The sequence below is a fragment of the Trichosurus vulpecula genome, chromosome 4, assembly GCF_011100635.1.
Source record: "Trichosurus vulpecula isolate mTriVul1 chromosome 4, mTriVul1.pri, whole genome shotgun sequence".
Taxonomy (NCBI): domain Eukaryota; kingdom Metazoa; phylum Chordata; class Mammalia; order Diprotodontia; family Phalangeridae; genus Trichosurus; species Trichosurus vulpecula.
This window is the reverse complement of record NC_050576.1, coordinates 107,855,712-107,880,951: the sequence shown is the minus strand read 5'-3', so window position 1 is coordinate 107,880,951 and position 25,240 is coordinate 107,855,712. Positions and strand designations below refer to the sequence as shown.

General features: G+C 41.9%; 1 protein-coding gene across 1 annotated transcript in view; it reads right to left on the bottom strand.

The window, feature by feature from the left end:
* RHEX (regulator of hemoglobinization and erythroid cell expansion) overlaps nucleotides 1-12,212 on the bottom strand; it is a 67,264-nt gene extending 55,052 nt beyond the window's left edge. The window contains exon 1 of the mRNA XM_036755530.1: nucleotides 12,182-12,212. Coding sequence (XP_036611425.1) covers nucleotides 12,182-12,212 — 31 coding nt within the window. The remainder of the gene's footprint in view (nucleotides 1-12,181) is intronic.
* Between the last annotated feature and the right edge of the window lie 13,028 nt (nucleotides 12,213-25,240).

Here is a 25,240-nt window from a genome sequence, read left to right as displayed (position 1 = left end):
TGATTGTCACTCCTACCCTGAACTCCACATAGCATTTTTTATCTCTTTAATATTAGCATACCACATATTACTGAATATTATATTTATATATTATGATAAATATATATAATATATATGGGTGGATACATGGTGCAGTGGATAAAGTGTTCAGCCTGGAGTCAAGAAGACCTGAGTTCAAATCTGATCTCAGATATTTATTAGCTCTGTGACCCTGGGCAAGTCACATAACCTTGTTTGCCTCAGTTTCTTCATCTGTAAAAATGAGCTGGAGAAAGAAATGGTAAACCACTCCAGTATCTTTGCCAGGAAAACTCTAAATAGGGACATGACTGAAACGACTAAACAACAACTATATACATATATATGTAATTATAATACACTAATATTAGTATATTATAATTATACATTATAGTTTAGCATATATTATTGTGCATTATTATAGTTATCTATGTTTACATCCTATTATTCTTGAAACTCCTTCAGGTCCAGACCCTGTAATGTTCATTGAAATTTTCCCAGTGAATGAGTTTACCCAGACCTCTCCAGAGTGTTAGAAGGGGAGAAGAAAGCATGGAACAATGTCATGGGTGCCTGAAGAAGAATCAACTAGTCAGTGGGTATTCTAGAAGTCTTAATGCAGATGTAAGCTTTAGCAGTGGATAGAGCGTCCGGCCTGGAGTCAGAAAGACTCATCTTCTAGAATTCAAACCAAGGATGATACTTACTAGCTGTGTGACCCTGGGCAAGTCACTTAATTTTTAAATGGCACTAAGGAACACCCACTATTTAATAAGACCTACTATAGGCAGGTAGGTGGTGCCACAGTGCATAGAGCATCCAACCTGGAGTAAGAAGACTTCCTAGGTTTAAATCTGGCCTCAGACACTTACTAGCTGTGTGACTCTGGGCAAGTCACTTCACCCTGTTTGCCTCAATTTCCTCATCTGTAAAATGAGCTGGAGAAGGAAATGGCAAACCATGCCAGTATCTTTGCAAAAAAAAAACCCTAAATGTGGTCATAAAGAGGCAGACGTAACTGAAACTACTAAACAACAACTACGTGCAGTTGTTTTGCTAGGCTCTAGTGATACAAAGATAAGCTAGAACACAGGTAATTTGGGGGAGGAGGGAAGAAAGTCTTTAGCATCTGAGGAGGCCAAGAAAGATTTCATGGAAGTGACAAGAATAAGATTCTAAGAAGTTGAGGTAAAGAGGAAGAGTATTCAGGGCATAGGGTACATGGCACATGGACAAAGACACCGAGATGGGAGATGGGTTGTCGTGGTGCACCAGAGAGGCGAGCTGGGCTGGATCAAAGAGTAGGGGAGAGGGCATAATCTCCAGGGAAGCTGGAAAGCTAAGATAGGGTTAGATGAGCTAAATAGATGAGTTTGTATTTTACTGTAGAGGAAATAAGGACCCACTAGAGTTTACTGAGTAGTTCAGTGGAGACAAACAGCAAGATTGGGCACCTGATTAGATAAGTGGGAAGAGTGAAAGTGAGGCATCAGGCATGACTGAGGTCATGAACTTGGGTGATGGGAAGAAAGGTGGTGCCCTGGACGGGAATAAAGAAGTTCAAAAATTAGGGGAGTTTTAGGGGGAAAAGATGAGTTCTGTTTTTGGCATGTTGAGCTAAGGTACTTGTGAACGTTCAGAGGTCATGGGTGGGGGGAGAGAGGAGGGATAGAGACAGATAGAAGAAGAAGAAGAAGAAGAAGATAAGAAGAATATAAGAAGAAGGAGGAGGAGTAGTAGAAGTAGAAGAAGAGAAGAAGAAGAAAAGAAGATGAAAAGAATAAGAAGAAGTAGAACGACAAGGATGATGAGGAGGCCTAGGAAGAAAGAAGGAAGGAAGGCAGGCAGGAAGGAAGGAAAGAATGAAGGAAGGAAGGAAGGAAGGAAGGAAGGAAGGAAGGAAGGAAGGAAGGAAGGATGAAGGAGAGGGAAGAAGGGAAGAAAAGAGAGATTAGAAAGAGAAGACCCAGGCCAGACCCTTGGTGTACACCCACAGTTAAGGGGTAAGATTGAGAAAAAGACTTTTGGATTTGTCAACAAAGAAATCAAAGGTAACTTTGGAGTACGCCCTTTCAGTTGAGTGATGAGATTGGAAGCCAGATTGCGAAGTGGTGGAAAATGAGTGAAGGAAGAGGAAACAGAAGCACCAAAAAAGGACAGCTTTTTCTGGGAAGTTGACTGTGAAAGGCAGAAAAGTATAGGTCAATAGCTTGATGGGATGGTAGGGTCAAGCAAGGGTTGTTTAAGGGTAGGGGAGACCTAGGTAACTCAGGAACCAGTAGATAAGGAGAGATCGAAGGTGAGAGAGAGGGGAGATGCTTGTGGGAGCAATCATATGGAGGACACGGGAGGGGACAGGATCAAGGGTATGTGAAGAGAGGTTTTCCTTAGCAAGGAAAAGGGTCACTTCATCAAAGAATGGAGTGAAGGAAGAGATGGTGGGGAATGATATCAGGGGTATTGAGGCAGCTAGGTAGAACAGGGCTGGACTTAGAGTCAGGATGACCTGAATTCAAATACAGCCTTAGATACTTACTAGCGGTGTGACGCTGGGGAAGTCTCTTAACCTCTCTCTGCTTCAGTTTCCTCATCTGTAAAATGGGAACGGTAAAGCACTTACCTCCCAGAGTTGTTGCGAGGATCAGACGAGATCACATCTGTAGCCTTTTGCAAACCTCAAAGTGCTGTATAAACACCAGCTATCATCATTATTATCCATATCACACTCGGGCCACTAGGTCTTTGTTACATAGTCCATGTAAATGTTATACCAAGATGAAGATACTGAGGCTGAGAGAGTATAAGTGACTTGCCCAAGGTAACATCAATGACTGTCAGGATTTGAACCCGGGTTCTCTGACTCTGAATCTTGTGTGAGGGGACCACCAAGAAGGGGAGAGGGGGATCCAGGAGGGAAGAAGTGATACGTAAAAGGGGGAGCAGCTAGTGAGAGAGGAATGAGACAAATTTAAAAGATTTCATGATTTTACCAAGAGCAGCCCAGAGCTGTGGACATCTGGATCACTGGTTATGCCCCAGCACTTGCTCAGCCAGATGTGATTTCCTTAGTGGGGATGTGAGGGTTGGGGAGAGGTTTAGACAAGCCAGCTTCTGAACTTCCTTTAGAGTACACACACTCAGCACTTCTACAACTTAAAAAGAACGACTTTTGCCTGATTAGGACCTCCTTCCCCTGCAATTTTTTTTCTCCCTTAAAATGGTAAGCCTGTGTGCTAGTGAGGTTGGTTACGAAGGCATTATTTGTCTAGAATATTTCTTAACTTATTTCCCCAGTCCCCAGGCAATCGCTTTGGCATTTGTCTTCTAGCAGAAAGCAAAATGCCATTATTCCAAGAGGCCTGCGGAAGGTCACCTTTCCGCAGATGGATGATTTAACTGGAAATAACTCTGACTTGAGAAGTATTGCTGTCCTTTGGCTAGCTGCGCATAACTTGGACAGGAGACACAAAGCAAACATACGTGAAAGGAAGCACATTTCCAATGGGATAATGTCAAAGAATCTCTATGGTAAACTCCCCAAATTCATAGTCTCCAAAGAGCAGAGCTATAGGAAACCTTGGAAGTCAGGTAGTCCAAACCTCTCATTTTACAGAAAAGGAAACTGAGACCCAGACAGATGAAGTGACTTGCCCAAGGTCACACAAGTGGCATGTAAGTAGCAGAACAAAGATTTGAACCTAAGAATTGGTTTGGTTTTGAATTCCAACTCTGACTTTCAGTAGCTTAAGACTATTGAAGATTTCAAAAGCACTAAGACTAGGCTGTGTACATGTTGTCTTCCCTAGCTGGATTATAAGCTCCTGGAGGGCAGGGACTATTTTCACTGTTGTTTCTGAATCCCCAGTACCTAACATAGGACCTGGCACATAGTGAGTACTTAATAAGTCCTTCTTGATTGACTAATTCCTCTGTGGGGCCTCGCCCACTGTTAGCACTCAATAATTATGGTTCCTGTTCTTAATGGCTACTGGAGGTGAAAATGAAAGGCCTCTTAAGATTTCATGATCATCTAGAAAAGACCCCAAGAGGAGAGTGGGGACTCCTGATCCTAGCTGTTGTTGTTCTCTCTGTGACCCCATTTGGTATTTTCTTGGCAAAGGTACTAGAGTGGTTCATCATTTCCTTCTCCAGCTCATTTTACAGATGAGGAAACTGAGGCAAACTGGGTTAAGTGACTTGCCCAGATTTCCACAGCTAGTAAGTGTCTGAGGCTGGATTTGGTCTCAGGAAGAGGAGTCTTCCTGACTCCAGGCCAAGTGCTCTATCTGTTGTGCCCCCTAGCTGCCCATCACACATAGTAGTTGCTTAATAAATGTTTGCTGACTAAATCTTCTCCAGGCTAAAGATCCTCAGTTTCTTCACCCTCTATACATCTTCTGTTTCCTCATCAAGCTGATGGACTTCTTCTAATGAACTCTAGTGCATCAACATCCTTCCTAAGATACAGTTTCCAGAACTAAATAAATGTTGGCAGAGTAGAAGAAGACCAGTCTTTCTGTCCCTCACTCTGAATCTGAGAACTCTATTGATGTAACCTAAAGTAATGTTGGACTTTTTCTGGCTGCCATGTCACACTGGGGACTCATCTTGATCTTGCAAACAAGAACTTAATACAGCAATCCAGATGTGGTCCAATAGAGCAGAGTAGGGTGGAACTAACCCCCTCACCCATCATTTTAGACACCATGCTTCTTTATCAATGTCAGCTCTGGTGGCAGCCATGATGTACCATCAATTTATTTTGAGCTTGAAATCCACTAAAACCAAAATCATTTTCACACCAAGCAATGCCACACCTCTATGCTCCATATTTGTACAGATATACCCAAGTCTATGACTTTATTTTTAACTCTATTAAACTTCTTAATTTCAATCCTGGCTCCAAAACTTACTAGCTATGTGACCCAGGGTGTAAAGACCCTCTGGGTGGTTTCAGCACCGAGAAGTGCCAGGGATTTTGCCATGATTTAACATTTAAAACACCAAGGGGCTATCATGAGTCATTAACAGCTGGATTAGTTCAAACCTATACCCTAGATAGGACAGCTAGGTGGATAGAGTACAGGGCCTGGAGTAAGGAAGACTCATCTTCCTGAGTTCAAATCTGACCTCAGACCCTTACTAGCTGTGTGACCCTGGCAAGTCACTTAATCTTGTTTGCCTTGGTTTCCTCTTCTGTCAAATGAGCTAGAAAAGGAAACGGTAAACCACTCCAGTATCTTTGCCAAGAAAACCCCAAATGGGGTCATGAAGAGTCAGACATGAAAAAAGATGATTGAACAACAAGTGTAGTTAGGCTAAGTGACAACCCAGATAAGTGTCCTTATAAATGTGAATTCTGAACTCCCCTGAGCAGCTCAGCTCCATCCCCACACCCCACAAAAAAGTCAGCTAAGGTTTTGAAGAACTCACAAATGCTGCTCAAGTTAAAGATGCACCTCCACTCCCCTCTACTTCCCCTTTTCCATGCATTAAGTTTGCTTGTTTCCATTACCTTGGGCTAAATCCATTACCTTGGGCTAATATATCTCTGTATTCTTTGGGTATTATTTCAAAACTCAGGGCAAACCACTTCACATTTTGTTCATATATATTTTTGTATATTTACACATACATACATCTACATACACACATACATGTGTGTCTATATATATTTACAAACATTGTCTCACCTGAAAGAATGTAAGGTCTTTGAGGGCAGGAATAGTTTAATTTTTGTCTTTATATCCCAGCACCTAACACAGTAGACATTAAATAAATGCTTGTGGTTGACTGAATAATTTGTGCCTTAGCTACCTCATCTATAAAATGGGATGGATGATCCTGACATTGCTGGTCTCCCAGTACTGTAGTGAAGAAAGTGAAAGCCACCATCCAATATAACTAGACTGTAATCCCCCAGAGGATGGGTACTTATTCATCTGCAAAATGATGAGCTCTGAGATACCTTCTAACTCTAAATCCTACAACCCTGTGATTGTTGCATATACTCCATCACCTGGCACGGTGCTCCGGTGCTCCGCACATAGGTTATTGACTGATAAGATTAGATTGGTTGGAAAGAAAGGGAGGAAAGGCATAGATAGGTGGTGCAGCGGATGGAGTATCAGCCCTGGAGTCAGGAGGACTTGAGATCAAATCCAGCCTCAGATATTTACTGTCTGTGTGACCCTGAACAAGTCACTTAACTCTGCCTACACACACAAAGAAGAAGGGAGGACCGCTTTAAGAAAAATGGACTGGGGTGGGGGAAGTGGAAGGGAAAAAGATTTGGGAAAGAGGTGGTTTGTGCCTCACTTTTTTTTAAGTGTTCATTCTGGTCAAATATCAAATCTACCCTGTTATCTACCCTGTAATCTACCCTGTTAACTAGAGAGCCCTGTTCTCTGCATTACATTAACAATCCATCCTAACACATTCCATGTCCCCCTTTGTAGTACACAGCTCAGCTCCAGTCTCTGAGGGCCTGTGGGCTTTTAGAAAGGAGTGAGTCATTTGTTTTGGAGATGGGAAATGTTATCATTTGGTTTCCTGTGATCATTTATCGTCAAAACTACTCACTGATACTTTCAACTATTCCCCAGTTATCTTTATTTGTAAATTTCCACAGAGAGAATGGATTCTAAGGCTAATAAATGCCTGAGCTTTTTCCATTTGTCCTCCCATTGAAAGTCCTATAAATTCAGAGGAGGGGAGAAGGGAGGGGAGTTACCCTTGGATACCCTTGGATCAGCTGGATTCTTGTAAATAAAGAAGGCTTTCCACCTCTGATTATAGCAGCACAGCACTGACCACCCTAATTCATTGCTCCATCTTTAGAAGGGAAGCCTGCTTGTACCTAGCACTGACTTCTCTGTGGCTAGTGGAGAAAAAAATCTTTTATTTCTTGCACTCACTGGCCCCCACCCCCACAGATAGAAGAAGGAGAAGGAGGAGGAGGAGGAGGAGGAGGAGGAGAAGAAGAAGAAGAAGAAGAAGAAGAAGAAGAAGAAGAAGAAGAAGAAGAAGAAGAAGAAGAAGAAGAAGAAGAAGAAGAAGAAGAAGAAGAAGAAGAAGAAGAAGAAGAAGAAAGAGGGAGAAGAGGAGAAGGAGGAGGAGAAGGAGGGGGAAGAGGAGGGGGAGGAGGAAGAGAAAAGTCTCCTAGGTTAAGAGCTATTTGTTGACCCCTGTTTAATTTGGGGCCTTCAAAGACAGTCTGCTAATTCATGTACGTCCCTGAAGGATGATAAAGAAGAAAAACAGACACTATTCATCCTGAAATCCCATTCAAAAGAATTCATTTACCACAGGACACTTAGATTTACTCTCCAGAGATCTTGGGAGCAACTCATTTGGAAAATTAATCTTCATAGGCTTACTCTATGATACAGAGAAAGCGAACAGCAATCAGCAGACAGGAAGTAAATGGTTTTGAGCAGAGCCTGAGGAGGGATGAGGAGAGGGGAAAAGTACGGAGAAGGAAAGGGGGGTGATTCAGTTTAGGCTAATCAGAGACTAGCTACTGTGAAATGTCTAATGGATCTCAACAGCCCTCGAGGCTGAATGGAGTTCTATTTATTCTGGAGCTTGAGCTCAAAGAAAGATAAAGGCTGTTAGTTAAAGGCCTAAGAAGCGATCTTATGAAGGTGTCTCATTTTGTAAGGCTTTTAGGAAACTGTTGCTCCCCAGAGAGTGCTCCAAAGCCTCAAGAAAAAGCATCTAGGCTTTAGTGTCATTAGCGCAAATCCCTCAAAGATCGTAGAATATGGATTTGGAAGAGGCCTGAGAGATCATTTACTAATAACAACTGACATTTACATAATGCTTCAAGGTCAGCCAATTGCTCTACATACATTATCTCATTTGGTCCTGGACAATAACCCCACCATTGGTAAGTCTGTTGGGTGTTATTATTATTATTCCAACTTTACAGATGTGCAAACAGTCTGAGAAAGGCTAAGTAACTTAACACAGCTAGTTATGGTCCAAGGCAGGGTCGAACCCTGGCTCTAATTTTAGCACTCTGCTCCTCCATGGTACACATGAGGATCTGAAACATTAAACGTCTTGTCCACGGTCACACGGATGGTACAAGGCAGAGATGGGATTTCAACCCAGGTCCGCCCTATGCATAGCACTCCATCCGTGGCTGTCCTCCATGTCTGGAATGCTCTCCCTCCTTACCTATCTGTCTTGTCCTGATCTGTTGACCTTCAATCTCACATTTCCAACTGCCTTTCAGCCATCTCAAAGTAGATACCCAGTAGACATCTTAAACTCACTACGTCCAAGACAGAACTCATTATCTTTCTCCCTAAACCCTCTCCCCCTCCTCCCTTCCCTATTACTGTAGAAGGCAACGTGATCCTCCCAGTGCTCAGGCTCACAGCCTAGGACTTGTCCTGGATTCTTCACTTTCACCTCCCACATTCCAACCATTACCAAGATCTGTTGATTTCACCTCTGCAATATCTCTCCAACATGCCCCCTTCTCTCCTCTGATACTGCTACCCCTCTGGTACAGGCTCCTATCACCTCCCATCTGGACCATTTCAATATCCTGCTAAAAGGTCTGCATGCTTCGAATCTCTCCCTACTTCAGTCCGTCCTCCATTCAGCCACCAAAGAGAGTTTAACTAAAGCAAAGGTCAGACCATGTCACCAGCCTCCTACTCAGCAAACTCTTTTGGCTCCCAATCATATCCAGGATCAAATACAAACTCTTCTGTTTGCTATTCAAAGCCCTTCATAAAGTACCCCACTCCCCTCCAGTTTTCTAGTCTTCTTACACCTTATTTCCCACCAAGTACTCTTCCACTCAGCGACATTGGCCTCCTGGCTGGCCCACAAACAAGACACCCATCTCTCAGCTCCAGGCATTTTCTATCTGTCCTCCAGGTCTGGAATGCTCTCGCTCTTCATCTCTGCCTCCTGACTTCCATGGCTTCCTTCAAGCCCCAACTGAAATCCCATCTTGTATAGGAAGTCTTTCCCAACCCCCTCTAAATTCTAGTGCCTTCCCTCCTTTAATGACTTCATATGCATCCTGTATAGAGCATCTGTCCGTATTTTTTTGCTTGTCTCTCCCATTGGAATGTGAAGACCTTGAGGGCAAGGACTATCCTTTGCTTCTTTTTGTATCCCCAGTGGCAAATCACTCCAGTAGCTTCACCAAAAATACCCTATGGACAGAGGTCCACAGGGTCACAAAGAGTCGGACTCACCCGAAATTATTGGACAACTAAAACCACACACATACGTACACACAAACAGAGGTATATATGTGTGTGTACATATATACACACATAAATATATACATATACATACACATATACACAGAGGCATGTGTGTATATATACATACATATATATATACACACACACACACACACACACAATACAAATATAACTACACACACGTATATATATATATATAAATGAAATGAAACAGGCCTTCCCACCAGGAGTTTACTATTTGTATGTGTATGTGTGTGTATATATGTATATGTGTGTGTGTGTGTGTGTGTGTGTGTGTGTTATATAATATATTATATAATAAACTCCTGGTGGGAAGGCCTGTTTCATTTCATTTTTGCCTTTGCAATGAGGGCCAGCCTTGAAGGTAGGAACACTAGAGTCCAAGTCTCGCTTCTGACCCCTATGAATTGTGTGAACCTAGACATGCTGGTGCTCTAGGCAACTCTACAAAGTAAATGATTGTTGATCTGTTTTGGTAGAGGGAGTTTTCTCACTGAAAGTTCCCTATAGCAATGAAATCACTGGTCCCTTCCTATCCCCAGCACCCAGCATGGTACCTGGTACATTGTAGGTTCTTAATACATGCTTGTTAATTGATTGATTCATTCATTGGCTCTTAGTTCATCCCCCTGGGGCAAGCTGAAGTTGCCAAACCAGGCTTCACTGTAAAACTGCTCCACAGGCGTACCCCTGGGGTGTGGAGGAAGAGAACCAAACACTCCAGCAGTCTTGGCATCCAGGCATCTCAGAGCTGGAAAAGGTCATAGGAGTCATTTAATTCAACTCCTTTTACAGAAGACAAAACTGAGGTTCAGAGAAGCTGGGTAATTTGGCCAAAGTCACCAAGCAGGGCCAGAACCAGAACCCAAGCCTCCTGAGTCCTCAGGTGGTCATCTTTCTCACTATATAGTCGACTGGTTGCCAGTATCACTAAGTAAAAAGACCAAACACATAAGAAAAACCCCAGCACATTTCTCTGACTGTTTGCATCTGGAATGCTGGTCACTACCAACACTGTGTGAAATCAAGCTGGACAATTAGTAAAAGTTAATAAACTGTCTGAAGGATCTAATTTGTAATCATTCTGAACAATTATTGAATTATTTAGTTGCCAATAATTATTTCATTATTATCAATAATTACGAAGGATAAGAATGCCTTAAAGACAAATGACATCGAGTACATTTCTTATTTCCTCAAAGTGCAAGATAATCCAGCCGCCAGGTCCTGGATTGGAGTCACAGTTCTGCTCTCTTTCTGGTTCTCAGTTTCTCTATCCATAAAACAAGAGGGTCAGTGTAGGTTTTCTTTAAGATCCTTGACTTTCTGATTCTATCAGGATACAGTGAAACTCCTTAACTGCCAATAAGCACCTGAGTGGCCCTAAGAAGTCAATTCTTCTTTCTGGGTCTCAGTTTCTCCATCTGTATAATGAGAGAAAGGGTTGGTCTATTTGCTTTCAACTCTGACTTTCTATGATTCTATGAGAACACACAGCAACTTTCTAAATGCCAGTGTTGTTTTTGTTCAGTTGTGTATTAGGAGGGCAGAGTTTATAATTTCAAAGAGGATCATATATATGTCTGAAAGGTTCGGAACCGCCGGATATAAGAAACTCTCAAAGTAGGAGGCAGAAGAATCAAAGCATATATTGAGGCTCCACAGTAACCAACCCATGAACTTCCTGGGTCCCGGCAGCCTCCTGGGTGCTGGCAGCCCCCTGGGTGCCGGCTGTTGGGGGGGATCTTACGCCTGAAGCTGCTAGCTGGGTTGTTAATACAAGTTGTTTCAGTCATATCTGACTCTTTGTGACCCCATTTAGGATTTTCTTGCCAGATTTACTGGAGTGGTTTGTTATTTCCTTCTCTAGCTTATTTGGCAGATAAGGAAACTGAGGCAAACAGGGTTAAATGACTTCCCCAGAGTCACATAACTAGTAAGTGTCTGAAGTCAAACTGGAACTCAGGAAGATGAGTTTTTCTGACTCCAGGCCAGGCTCTCTATTCACTTCAACACCTAGTTGACCCCCAAATGTCAATAACTACTACTAATCAAAGGTCTTGGTGGGACTGCACTAATAAATGGAGGCTCATATGAAATTTAATTTAACCTGCGAGAGCCTTTTAAAACAGCTTGCTCTCTTCTCAAAGGCTTAAACTTTCACTTCATCCAGATTGTTTTTGCTTTTTACTTTAGATGGTTAATCAGCCAGCATGTAAGGAGTGGAGTACCTACTGAGATTCCTTCCCACTCAGAGATTCCACCCTCTTTTAGTCTAAGGATTTCCTTTTTCTTTTCTTTCGGGGTGGGGGAGTGGTAAAGGAGAAAAGGTATATTTTCATAATAAAAAATAATTTTTAAATTAATTTTTCCTTTTAAATTTATTTATTTAGTTAACAACATTCAGTTCCACAATTTTTTGAGTTTCAAATTTTTTATCCCTCTCTTTCCTCCCCACCCCCACCCAAGACAGCATGTAATCTGATATAGGTTCTACATATACCTTTGCATTAAACCTATTTCACAATAGTCAAAGTAAATTAATTTTTTAAAAAAGACTATGTTAGCTAGGCTAAATAGGTATTAAAGGAAGAGAAAGGCAGTGAAAGAAGGGCCCTGCCCTTACAGACCTTACAATGAGGGGGAAAAGACAGGGCACAGAAGCTAAAAAGATAAGCAATAATGTAAGGAAGCATCACCATGACCACCCATCTCCTAAGAAAGCTCCAACCTTGAAACTCAGTTCTTTCTCCTGTAAGGGCCCTTAGAGTTCAGTAGAGGGAGAGACCCTTCATGGCCCAGCCTAGTCTAGGCTGAATGATCCCAAATCCCAAATCAGTGGGACCCTAAATAAAAGAAACTTAATTGGGTGAGGAGGGGGAAGGGGGGAGGGGGGAGTGTGTTACCTGCCACCAGCATCAGGAGCAGCAGGGCCATCGGCTTCAGGAGGCCAAGACTGTTCCAGAGAAGGAGTTTCACCTCAATTGGTGCTGTGATGGATTCTCTCCCCATCCCCCATCCCTTGTGTCTTTCTCATGCCCCTCCCTCTCTATGCAGGAACATCTTCATTTCCTTTGCCACTGAAGCCAGCCTCTCACCCAGAGTGAGACATGCAGATGCAAGTGAAAATCTACTGCTTAATGGGACCTGTGGGAGAGCTGTCTCCAGGCTGCTCAAACGGCAGGGCCATAGGACTTACAGCTCCCAGAGCCTTGGTTTCTTCCTCTGTGAAATGAAGACACTAGACTGGATGTTTTTTTACTTCTCTTCTCACTCTCATCCTGAAAACAAATCTAGTCAAGGAAGGCAGCGTCAGGGAGTGAGAAATAATCTATATCATATCTCTCCATATGCTTCTTCTTCCTATTAATCTGTAGGACATTTCAGTGGTTTTTGGTGATTGACAAGAGCCCAGGACAAAATAAGTGTCGGGAGCAGAAGAAAATTCACTTTAAACAATTCCTCAAAAGCGTATCTCATTCCTTTCTCCTTTTGTATACGAGCCACAATCCTGGATGGATGACACTTGGAAAAAGGCCTGGGTTAGGAGATTGAGTCAGAGGGCCCAGCGGGTCATTTTATTTTAAGTAAAGCATTAGAGTTAATAGACATCACAGAGCTAAAATGACAGTAATCTTGGAAAGAAAATCAAGTAGAGATTAAAAATAGAACATATGAATTTGTACATGTACCAACTCCCTATACAACCAATCCTTCTGCCCTCTCAAACTCGTTGGTTTGACCCCAGGGTGTAACTGGGAGTGTTTCAAGTCATAAAGTGGGCCAGAATTATAGATATTAAAGGGACCTTGGAAATTATACAGTCCAACCCTCCCCATTTTATAAATGTGCAAACTGAGGCCCAGAGAAGGGATGTAGTTTGCTTGAGGGCAGAGCTTGGACCACAGATTCAGTTTGATTCAACAAACACCAATTAAGCAATTACTTTGTGCAAGGCATAGGTGCCAAAGACAGGAAGACAAAGGACAAGCTATTCTGACCCTAGAGTCTAGGCCCAGGGGTGTGCTAGAACCAGCTCTTACTGGCTGGAGAGAGATGATGGTTGAATTTTCAGCATGAGCATAAACTTAAACCTCAGTAATGAGCAAACTCAACAGATCAGGGCTAGATACACTGTTCTGTTGATCGTCTAAACCAGGGCTGTCCAATCTTAGGTTATCTTAGGGCCGCATTAAAATAAAATAATTATTCAAGGGCCTCACCCAGAATAAAAAATACAGTACACTAATAGGAAGTGGGGGAATGTGTGTCATCAATACGACAGGTGAAGGCACAAAGCGTGAAAGCAAACACAAAACAACAAAGCAACAACACAACAGCATGAAGGTAGGTGCGTACTGACTAGTCTGCATAGTACAGATGGAATGCATCCCACAGATCAATTGAAAATTCTGTGCGATATGCTCCGTCCATAATATTGCTTAAAAACGCCAAAGAAAATTAACATCAACGAGATTATTTATTAGTGGTGGAATTAAAAAATTTAATAGTCATTCCATGCAAATTATTTTATTGTTTTGCTCATGAAAATTAAAACCCACAGGTGGGCCACATAAAACAGCACTGTGGGCCGCATTTTGGACAGCCCTAAGAAAAGGATAGAGCCACACACAGATAAATAAAAGCAAAGCATACATGCTAAGGGTATGCAAAATGATCTAAAGAGGGAAGGAGGATTAGGAAAGGCCTCATTAAGGAGGTCATCCATGATCTGTACTTGAAAAGAAGCTGGGATTCTAACTGGGGCAATGGTAAGAATAGTAAGGACAAAGGGACCATACCTGAGGGACCACCTGTGGAAAGGCGTGGAGGAGAAAAGGAATGCCACGCGCAGGGAACTAGTGGGCCAATGGCATCAGAACAGAAAGTTTTTGAGGGGGAGTGGTGTGAAATAAGACTAGGAAGGTCTTAGAAGTTATTTATCCTGACTTTCAATCTAGCGCTCTTAACATACATGTATTATATATGTATATGTGTGCATATATACATATAATTTTGTGTGTACACGTGTGTGCATGTGAGCACACATGTACACATACATGTGTGTACACACATAAAGTTAATTTATGTGTGTTGTATATATGCACATACATACATGCATATAAAATTAATAAAAGTTTGTAAGGCACTCAAATTTGAGGATCAGGGAAGGATTCATATAGAAGATAGGGCTTGAGTTGAACCTTGAAGGAAGCCAGGGATTCTAAGAAGCAGAGGTGAGGAGAGGATGCCTTCTAGGAATAAAGTAAAGCCAGTACAAAGATGTACTGAGATGGAGTGTCTGGAACAAAATTTAGGCTAGTAGACCTGTTACAGTAGTGTAGTGTGTGTGTGTGTGTGTGTGTGTGTGTGTGTGTGTGTGTGTGTTCAGTCATTTCAGTCATGTCCAACACTTCATGACCCCATTTGGGGTTTTCTTGGCAAAGATACTAGAATGGTTTGCCATTTCCTTCTCCAGCTAATTTGACAGATGAGGAAACTGAGGCAAACAGGGGTAGGTGACTTGCCCAGGGTCACACAGCTAGTAGTGTCTGAGGCCAAATTTGAATTCAGGAAGATGAGTCATCTTAACTTCAGGTCTGCCACTGTGCCACCTAGCTACCCACAGTAGTGTGTGTGTGCAAGAAGACTATCGGAAGCAAAATTTACAATTGGTCCTAAAGGCCATAGGGAGTTTATCAATGAGGGGGGTGACATGATCAGACCTGCTTTTAGAAAAATCTCTTTTGTGGCTATGTGAAAGATGGATTGGAGTGGGGCGGGGGTGGAGAGGTTTGAGGTGGGGAAAGCAATTAGGAGGCTATCACAATAGTCTCATCAGAGAGTGAGGAGGGTGGTCATGTGAATGGAGAGATGGAGAAATATAGGACAGAGTGGAAATAGAAGTGACAAGATTTGGTAACTGATTGGCTATATGGGGTGAGAGAATGAAAAATGAAGGATGAGAGTGACGTTGTGAGCCTATAGGATCAGAAATATGGTGGTACCCTTGATAATAAATGGGAAGTTTGGAAGGGCTGTGGTTTCAGAGATAGGTAATGAGTTCTTTTTCAGACACATTGCATCTGAGATGCTTATAGCCACATCCAGATGTTGGGATATCCAATAGGCATGAGATTCAAAATGAGTTCAAGGGAGAAATGAGAAGTATCTACAAAGATCTAATGGCCATCTGCATAGAGTTAAAAACTGGACCTACTCCTCCAGAGGAGGAAAGCCCCTCCGCCAATGCAGATAGGCTAGATTGTTGTCTGGGTTGCTGAGAAGTCATGACTCAGAGCCTGGACTCACAAAGCCAGGATACATCAGAGGCCGGACACAAGAGATTAGTCACATGCAAAAAATGCACATAATTATAGATTATCTAACACACATGCATAGGTTCTGTGGCGTGTTGTTTGCGGATTGATAATAACTCCTGATGGGGTTTTTTAAAAAATCGGTTAAGATAATAATAACGTTGTTGTTGTTGTTGTTTATGTTGAGTTGTTTCAGTCCTGTCGGACTTTTCATGACCCCATTTGGGGTTTTCTTGGCACAGATACTGGAGTGGTTTGCCATTTCCTTCTCCAGATCCTTAGATGAGGAAACCGAGGCAAAGACAGTTATGTGACTCGTTCAAGGTCACACAGCTAGTAAGTGTTTGAGGCTGAATTTGAACTTAGGTCTTCCTAATTCCAAACCCAGTGCTCTATCCAGTGTGCCATCCAGCTGCCCTAAGATTAATAATAACAGCTAACATTTATATAGTGCTTCCTATGTGCTAGGGGCTATGCTAAAAACTTTAGAATTATTATCACATTTGATCCTCACAACAACCTGGGAGGTAGGTGTTCTTATTAGTCCCATTTTACGGAGAAGAAAACTGAGACAAGCAGAGGTTAAGTGACTTGCCAGCAGTTCGGCAGCTAGTAAGTGTATGAGGCTGGGTTATAAACTCAAGTCTCCCTGACTCCAGGCCTGGTGCTCAATCCACCACACCATCCAGCTGCCTCAGCTTAAAATCAGGTATCAGAAGCATATGGCAAACTCACAAGTGGTACATAAATGTGAGCCATTATTACAATGCATATGTTATCATTTGACAACACAAATCCTTTTTTTTTCATTACACACAATTTATTCTCAATCTTGTTCACTTTATCCAAGGCTCATAATCTGTCAAATGAACCCCAAACGATAGTATAAAATATAATTGAAACCAAGGAGGAATTGTCTGTCTACTGTGGTTATTTAGCGGTTTCCATAGCCCTTTATGTCATACAAAATGTTTTCCATTTTTGTAATTCTTCAAGAGTCCATGCAATATTGGTCACATTGATCTATCTCTTTGCATGTTTTTGCCAGCTCCCCAGTTCAGTCCTATACTAAGGCCTGCCTATATTATTGCAATCACCTATTAGCGATCTCTCTGCTTCTAACTTCTCCTTGTTGCAATTGATGCTGCATATCTCAGCCCAATTAATCTTCATACAGCAGGGCTTTGATCTTGTCATTCTCTGATTAAAATCCCACCATGGCTCCCCATTACCTACTGAATGAACTCTAACCTCGAGACCTTCTCCAATGTGGCCCCCAACAAACCTGCTTTATTTTCCACTATATCTCCATCCAAACTGGTCTATTTGCTATTCCACATAGGAGACTTGCACTTTGCCATCTTTACACTTTTACTAAATCCATTCCCTGCTCGGGATAGCCTCTATCCTCACATCTCTGCCTTTTGAAAACCTCCCCATCATTTAAGGTTCAGCTGAAACGCCAACTCCCTAAACCTTACTTTCATCAGAATTGCCTCAAACAGGGAATAACATACACACTCAATTGGGCATAGAAATCTGTCTTACCTTACAGGAAAGTAGAAGGGCAAGGGATAAGAGAAGGGGGAGAGTGAAGGTGATAGAAGGAAAGGCAGATTGGGGGAGGGGTAGTCAGTAGTAGAAGCAAAACATTTTTGAGGAGGGACAGGGTAAAAGGAGAGAGAGAATAGAATAAATGGAGAAGAGGAAATAGGATGGAGGGAAATATAGTTAGTAACTGTAACTGCAAAAAAAATTGAAACAAATTTCTCTGATAAAGGCTTCATTTCTCAAACATATAGAGAACTGAGTCAAATGCATAAAAATAAGAGTCATTCCCCAATTGAGAAATGATCAAAAGATATGATCGGTTTTCAGATGAAGTAATCAAAGCTACCTAGAGCCATATAAAAGAATACTCTAACTCATTATTGATTGGAGAAATGCAAATTAAAACAATTCTGAGCTGCTACTTCATACCTATTAGATTGGCTCATAGGACAGAGAAGGGTAAATGACAAATGCTGAAGGGGATGTGGGAAAAATGAGACTTTAATGCACTGTTGGTAGAGTTGTGAACTGATTCAACCATTCTTTAGAGCAATTTGGAACCATGCCCAAAGGGCTATAAAAACATGCATATCCTTTGACCTAGCAATACCACTATTAGGTTTGTATTCCAAGAGATTAAAAAACAAAAAGGAAAAAGACTTATATGTACAAAAATATTTATAGCAGATCTTTTCTGGGAATAAAGAATTAGAAGCTGAGGTGAAGCCCATCAATTGGGGAATGGCTAAACAAGTTGTGGTATGTGATTATGAGGAATACTACTGTACTATAATAAATGATGAGCAGGATGCTCTCAGAGAAACCTGGAAAGACTTACATGGGCTGATGCAAAGAGAAATGTACTGTGTACGAAGTAACAGCAATATTTTAAGACAACCAGCTATGAATGACTTAGTTATTCTTAGCAATACAACAGTCTGAGACAACTCTGAAGGACTCATGATGAAAAATGCTATCCATCCGCAGAGAAAGAACTGATGGTGTCTGAATACAGATTGAAGCATTTTTTTAATAAATTTATTTTTTATTTTTAGTTTACAACACTCAGTTCCACAAGTTTTTGGGTTCCATATTTTCTCTCCCTCCTTCTCCTCACCCCCACCAAGAGGGCATGTAATCCAATGTAGGTTCTACATATACCTTGACATCAAACTTATTTACATAATAGTCCAGTTGTAAAGAAGAATTATATGGAATGAATCATGAGGAAAAAGAAACAAAACCAAAAAAGAAGGAAAAAAGAGAGCAAAAAGTTTGCCTCAATCTGCATTTAGACTCCATAATTCTTTTTCTGGATGTGCATAGCTTTTTCCATCATGAGTCTTTTGGAGCTGTTGGAGCAGTTTTTTAAACTTTATTTTTCTTGAGTTTTTTGTCTGTGTTTTCTTTTACAACATGACTATTATGGAAATGCTTTGCATGATTACACATGTATAGCCTATGTTGAATTGCTTGCCTTCTTAATGTGGGGGAGGGGTGTTGGGGAGGGAGGAAGGGAGAGAATTTGGAACTTAAAATTTTAAAAACAAATGTTACAAATTGTTTTTACGTGTAACTGGGGATCAATAAAATACTGAATAAAAGCTAAAAAAAACTCCTCCATGGAGTCTTCCCTTTTCGCAAAGTGAAGTTCACAAAGTGAACTACTGGTGGCTTGTTAACACAAACACTTTTCGCTCTGAGTTTGTTTTAGTAATTTGTATAATCCTTAGTCCCTCTGAACCAGGAGGAGCAAATTGTGGCTTCTGTCCTGGCACTTACACACACACACACACACACACACACACACACACACACACACACACAGAGGCCAATACACACACACACTCAGGATTAGCCCCAGGCCTCTCCAATGTTTCTTAAGTGCTTACAAAATATTTCCCAAACGATAACACAGAGAATTAGGCTGTCTTAGAATTATTGGCCCCATTTTGCAGAAGAGGAGACTATAGATTCCCATAGTACCAGAGATGAGATGGAAACCCAGATCTCTTGAATCTTCATCCTGTGCTCTCTCCCCTCCAACAGAAGAGGGACAAGAAATTGTGTGGACATAACATACAAGAGATACACAATATATACAGGTGCATACAGAGAGACACAACCACTCACCACACACAGGACATAGATATATAGTCAAGGTCCCATGTTGTATACACACAAAGACCTAATAATGCCACATGGACACACACACACAGATATATACAGCAGATACATTAAACACAGAGTCAAATGCACCATTCACAGGCACAGGGATAAACAGTTAACCCCCTTTTAGCTTCCTTTTATGTGTTGTCTTCCCTCATTAGAATGTAAGCTCCTTGAGGGCAAGACTGTTTTTTCTTCTTCTTGTATTTATATTCCCTGACAGCTAGGTGGCACAGTGGATAGAGCACCTGGCCTAGAGTAAGGAAGACATCTTCCTGAGTTCAAATCTGGCCTCAGATACTTCCTAGCCGTGTGACCTTGTGCAAGTCACTTAACCCTGTTTGCCTCAGTTCTTCATCTGTAAAATGAGCTAGAGAATGAAACGGCAAACCACTCCAGTATCTTTGCCAAGAAGACCCCAAATGGGGTCAGAAGAGTTGGATATTACTGAAATTCTTGAACAACAAAATTAGTATTCCCAGCACTTTTGTTGGTTGGTTGTTGTCCTTCGTTCTTGAAGAGGACCAAAATGACATCACTATGCTAGAGTCAAGTTTCAATGTCTGACTGTGGCTGATCAGACCAATATGAGCTCAGAATGTTCTACCACAGGCTGGGCACAAATAGTCCATGTGAACATTTTGGGTGGATTCTCTAAATTTGCACATCTTGCATTTCTTTTGAATTATTTCAATTCTGCTTTGCTCATAGAACACAGCAGCTTCTCTGATGTGTGCACACCATGCTGGGCAGTCTTGTGCCAGTGTCTCCCATGTCACACAATCAATTCCAAAGTTCTTAAGAGAGACCTTGAGAGTGTCCTTGTATCTCTTCTTCTGACCACCATGTGAACACTTGCCCTGGGTGAATTCTCCATAAAATAGTCTTTGGCAAGGGTGCGTTCTGCATTCAAACAATGTGGCCAGCCCATTGGAGTTGCACTCTCTGAAGTAGAGTTTGAATGCTTGGCAGTTTAGTTGAAGTAAGGACCTCAGTGTCTGGTACCTTATCCTGCCAGATGATCTTCAGAATCTTCCCAAGACAATTGAAATGGAGGCGATTCAATTTTCTGGCATGGTGCTGGTAGACTGTCCAGGTTTCACAGGCATACAACAATGAGGTCAGCACTGCAGCTCTGTAGACCTTCAGTTTGGTAGTCAGTCTAATACCTCTTCTCTCCCATACTTTCCTTTGGAGCCTCTCAAACACTGAGCTAGCTCTGGCAATGCCTGCGACAACCTCGTTATCATTATCCCAGCACCTAGCACATAGTGAGCACTTAATAAATGCTTGTTGATTGTTGATTGACTGGCTGTTCACACAGACACACACACACACACACATACACACACACACACACACACACACACACACACACACACACGCTCGCCCCTGCAGACCCTCAACATTTGCAGAATCACAGAGCTGCATAAACAAAGAGACATTTTAACTGGTGCCATTGGACAGGGCTCATAGCCATGTTGAGCCTTGGTGAGGCACTCTCTGCTGTTGCATACCCTCAGAAATGAATTTTCCCAAATTTAAGAATCCCTAAGATCCCTAAGATCCATACATTATCAAGAGCTAGAAGGAGCCACAGGAGCTCTGATCTAATCTGCTCCCCTCATCTTGATTCCTGTTTGTTTGGGAAAGTCACACCCAAGCTAACAGATCTCTTGGCACAATAACACCATGAGATATTTGAGCCTTCTTGTTTCAGATGCCGTGGAAGGAAAAGAAGAGTCTGCCAAACCAAAGAAAACCAAATCAAGTGGAAAAAAACAAATATCCAATACACACACAGGGAGATCCCCAAGGCCCTCTCCAATGTAATGGCTTGTATTTCGTAAATTCTTGCAAAACACTTCCCACATAACTGCTCATTAACATAGGCAGCCATTAGTATTACAATTCTCATTTTGTAGAGGAAGGAGCTAGATTTCAGAAAGGTTTGCTGAATTACAACATCTACCTAGAAAGTGCCAGAGCTGGAACTCGAGCCCAAGTCGCCTGAATCCTAGGCCAGTACCTTCCCCGTTGAACCACACCACTTCTTGTCAGGAGACACCAGGAGCTGTCTCCAATGTAACAAGAAGCTTTTCTTATTTCTTTCCAAGAATGAGTTTAGTTGAAGAATGCATAGATGCTTAAATAGATCTTAGAGATTGTCTAGCCCAGAAGTGTCAAGCTCACATAGAAATGGAACCACTAGAGGAACCTGCATAAGCATCCCTGTAGGCCACACATTGATTTAGAATACCAGGTATTCATAGATTTCTTTTTTTAAATTAATATATCAACACATTAAAATCAGATAGAAACTACATTTTGATCTGCTTTGACCCACACTCAGTGGGGTTGTGAGCTGTGTGTTTGACACCTGCAATTCTACTAGATTCTAGGTCAATCTCCTCATTTGACAGAGAAGGAAACTGAGGCCCAGAGAGGAGAAAGTGATCGCTCACAGTCACACTAGCTAATTAATGGCAGAATCAGTATTAGAATCTTGAATGCAAAGCCAGTTTCCTTTCTTCTATACCATGGCATTGCCAATTGAAAACAGGCCTGAATATCCTTGTTTAATCTTTTTCCTACCCAAAGCAAGGCTTCTTATTTCAGAAGTTGCAACATTTTCATGCTGAGCTGGTAAAACCACTCTTGCCAAAAATTCTGGTGTAACCGTAGTATCAGAGGCTTTCACATGACATAGTGGTACAGTTCAGTACATTTCTCAGCTTCCTGGCTTATTTCCCCCCCACCTAAATATCTGAGAATTTCATTATTTTATATCACCTCCACCTGTTGTCACCTATTCCCTTTGCAAGCTCACAAGGCTCAAAAGATGGACAAGTTCGTAGGCAGTTCAGAAAAAAAAACCAGTAGAACTCATAGAAATAAAGTCATCCCTTCTCCAATGACCTATAATCACAGCTGTACTCATTAGATTGCAAACTCCTTGAGGGTAGGGACTGTCTTTTGCCTCTTTTTGTATTCCCAATGCTTAGCACAGAGCCTAGTACATAAGAGACACTTAATAAATATTTATAGATAGTACCTTTGGTGTGAGGCCTCAGTACATATCTCTTAAGGGTCCCCTGGGCCATTGCCAGTCATCTTGACTTTTGTCTTACCAACCTGGACTCTGATGACTCTAGAGGAGAGAATGAGGCAGTCAACTTTACACAGCTCTGCCTCATTTGAGTCCAATTCACGAGCAAGTCAAGACCCCACCCTCATGATGTCATTGGTCCTTTTCAAGAAAGAAGGACCAAGAACAACGGCAACAACAGGTTTTCTACAGTTTGTCATCCTGAGTGGCATCGTTCAGTAAATAATTGTCCAGCAGATGGCACTAGTCAACCTCCACACTGACATAATCTCTGGCCTCACAGTAGTTTATCCTGTGATCAGATATACACTTTCTGCCTCATGTTTCAAGCAGGTGGTGATCCCCCAGGAGCAGGTTGGGTGATCATGACTTTACAATTCCATGCATCCCATTCTCAACACTACAATAGTGCACCGCCCCCAGGTCTACAGGATGAATTAAATCAGAGCTCCCATAACCTCTCCCCAAGCTCTCTCTTCCACCTGTGAGTCCCTCTAGGACCGACTATGTGGGGTTGTTGAAATTTTTTGTTGTTCAGTCGTTTTTCAGTCATGTCTAACTCTTCATGACCCCATTTGGGATTTCCTTGGCAGAGATACTGGAGTGATTTGCCATGTCCTTCTCCAGCTCATTTTACAAATGAGGAAACTGAGGCAAAAAGAATTAAGTAACTTGCCCGGGGTCACACAGCTAGTAAGTGTCTGAGGCCAGATTTGAACTCGGAGGAGTCTTCCTGACTCCAGTCCCACCACTCTATCCACTATACCACGGAGCTGCAATTATTAAAACCATTTGAGGTTATTCCCTGAGCATCCATGGTGGGACAGTGGGCTGGGGAAAGGAAAGCATCACAGACCAGCCATGTATCGACCTACCCAATGTTGCCTTGTGGAGTGAGAAGAAAAGATTTCACAGTCTACTTTGCCCAATGATAATACGCGAAGGCTCCCTAGATCCACACCTAGCTAAACCTAATGGAAACCACATTGACCAAACGAACCAAAGCCAAATGTTGCTGTTACTGTTTTCATTGTTACTGTTACGATGTCATTGAAACAAATTGAACAAGCTTTTTCCAAGGCAGTGCCTAGGGAATCAGTTTGACCAGAACTAATATATATGTCCCATATGTTTTGAATGGAAAGAAATTAGAACACTGAATATTTTTTCTTTAAAATTCTTTAATTTTAATTTCTGTAAACCGGAACCTTAATTTTTTTTAAAGAAAGTAGCTCATATTCATATAGCCTTTAAAGGTTTGCAAAGATTTTCTTCACAGTAGCCCTGTGAGGTAAGCCACACAGAAACATCCACTCCCCAGAGGAAATGCTAACAATTGAATAAACATAGATCATAGCCTTAGAGTTGGAAAGGGACCTTTGAGGCCTTCTTGCTTTACAGGATATTTCTAATGCACAGGTCTGACCCTGTCACCACCTTGCTCAACAATCTTCAGTGACTCCCTATCTTCTTTAAGATAAAATAAAAGCCCCTAGGTTTGGTGGGTAAAGCCTTACCAATCTGACTCTAGATAACCTCCCTGGATTTACTTCACATTATTTTCCTTTACACATCTATGTCCAGACATACTGGCATACTTGTTTTTTCTCAAATTCAGTCTTTCACCTCCCACTGCCATGCTTCTGCAAGGCTGTCCTCCCTGCCTGGAATGCATTCCCTCCTCACCTCTACCTTTTAGGGATCCTTAGTTGCCTCCAAATTCCAACTCAGGTCTAATCTCCTCCAGGAAGCCTTTTGCCTTTCCCTTCATTATAAATGTTCTCTCTTTCCTCCAATTACCTTATATTTCCTTGTTTTTTCCATTAGTATGATCCCATAGAATGCGAACTTCCGGGGGGGTAGAGATTGTTTTTGTTTTTTTCTTTGTATTCCCAGTGCCTAACAATGTGCCTTGCTCTAGGAGGTATTCAATATATGTTTGTTGAAATGAGCTTAATTGTATTGAGAGCTAGTAATAGCATGGTGAGAAGTACTGTGGTATACCAGATAGCAAACTGGCCTCAGAGTTAGGAAGAACTGGGTTCAAATCCTGCCTTTGATACAACCTGGCTGGGTGACCTTAGACAAATCATTGAACCCCTAAGTACTCTAGGCAACCCTCTAACAGTACAAATTGAAGAACAGTCATCAACCTCCTCATGAGGAGTTACTTACACTAATGAAATCTCAACACTGTTAGAGATAGGTTGACAGATAGATAGATAGATAGATAGACACGTGGCAAATTTGTCCAGTGTGTTTCACAAGAAAACCCCAAAATGAAGTCATGAAGAGTCAGACACAACTGAAATGATTGATGAAGAACAATGACATCTGTACATGTTCTTTCCAGGTCAATAGCTTTGACAATTTTGGTGGGAGAGCTGCTGGGTTCCTTTCCCATGTTTGTGACAAGCAATGGCGAAGGATTATATTTCTATCTCCTTTCTTTTGAAACCTGGGAAGGTCTTCAAGGACAAGTAGGCCCCATGTAGTGTGGTGCTCAGAACCCTGCTATTCCCATCACTGAAAACCCCCATTTTGGTCAAGTAACCTGCCAGTGTCTGGAAGTGGGCCAATGGTCCATTCCTGATATAAAAACGCATAGACCCCAAATCTGGGTAAATGGAGTCCTCTATCATTCCACTCATGCCCTTCCCATTCAGGGAAGTAACTAAGCCATGGTTGAAAGTGGGACCGCCCTATTACACATGCCCTCTGTTTACCTTTGGTCCACTGCTATTGACTTTCAGGGGCCTTATCAGCAGCTTCTCAGATCTGGGTTGGGTTGGCTTTGGGGGAGTGAGGTGAAACTT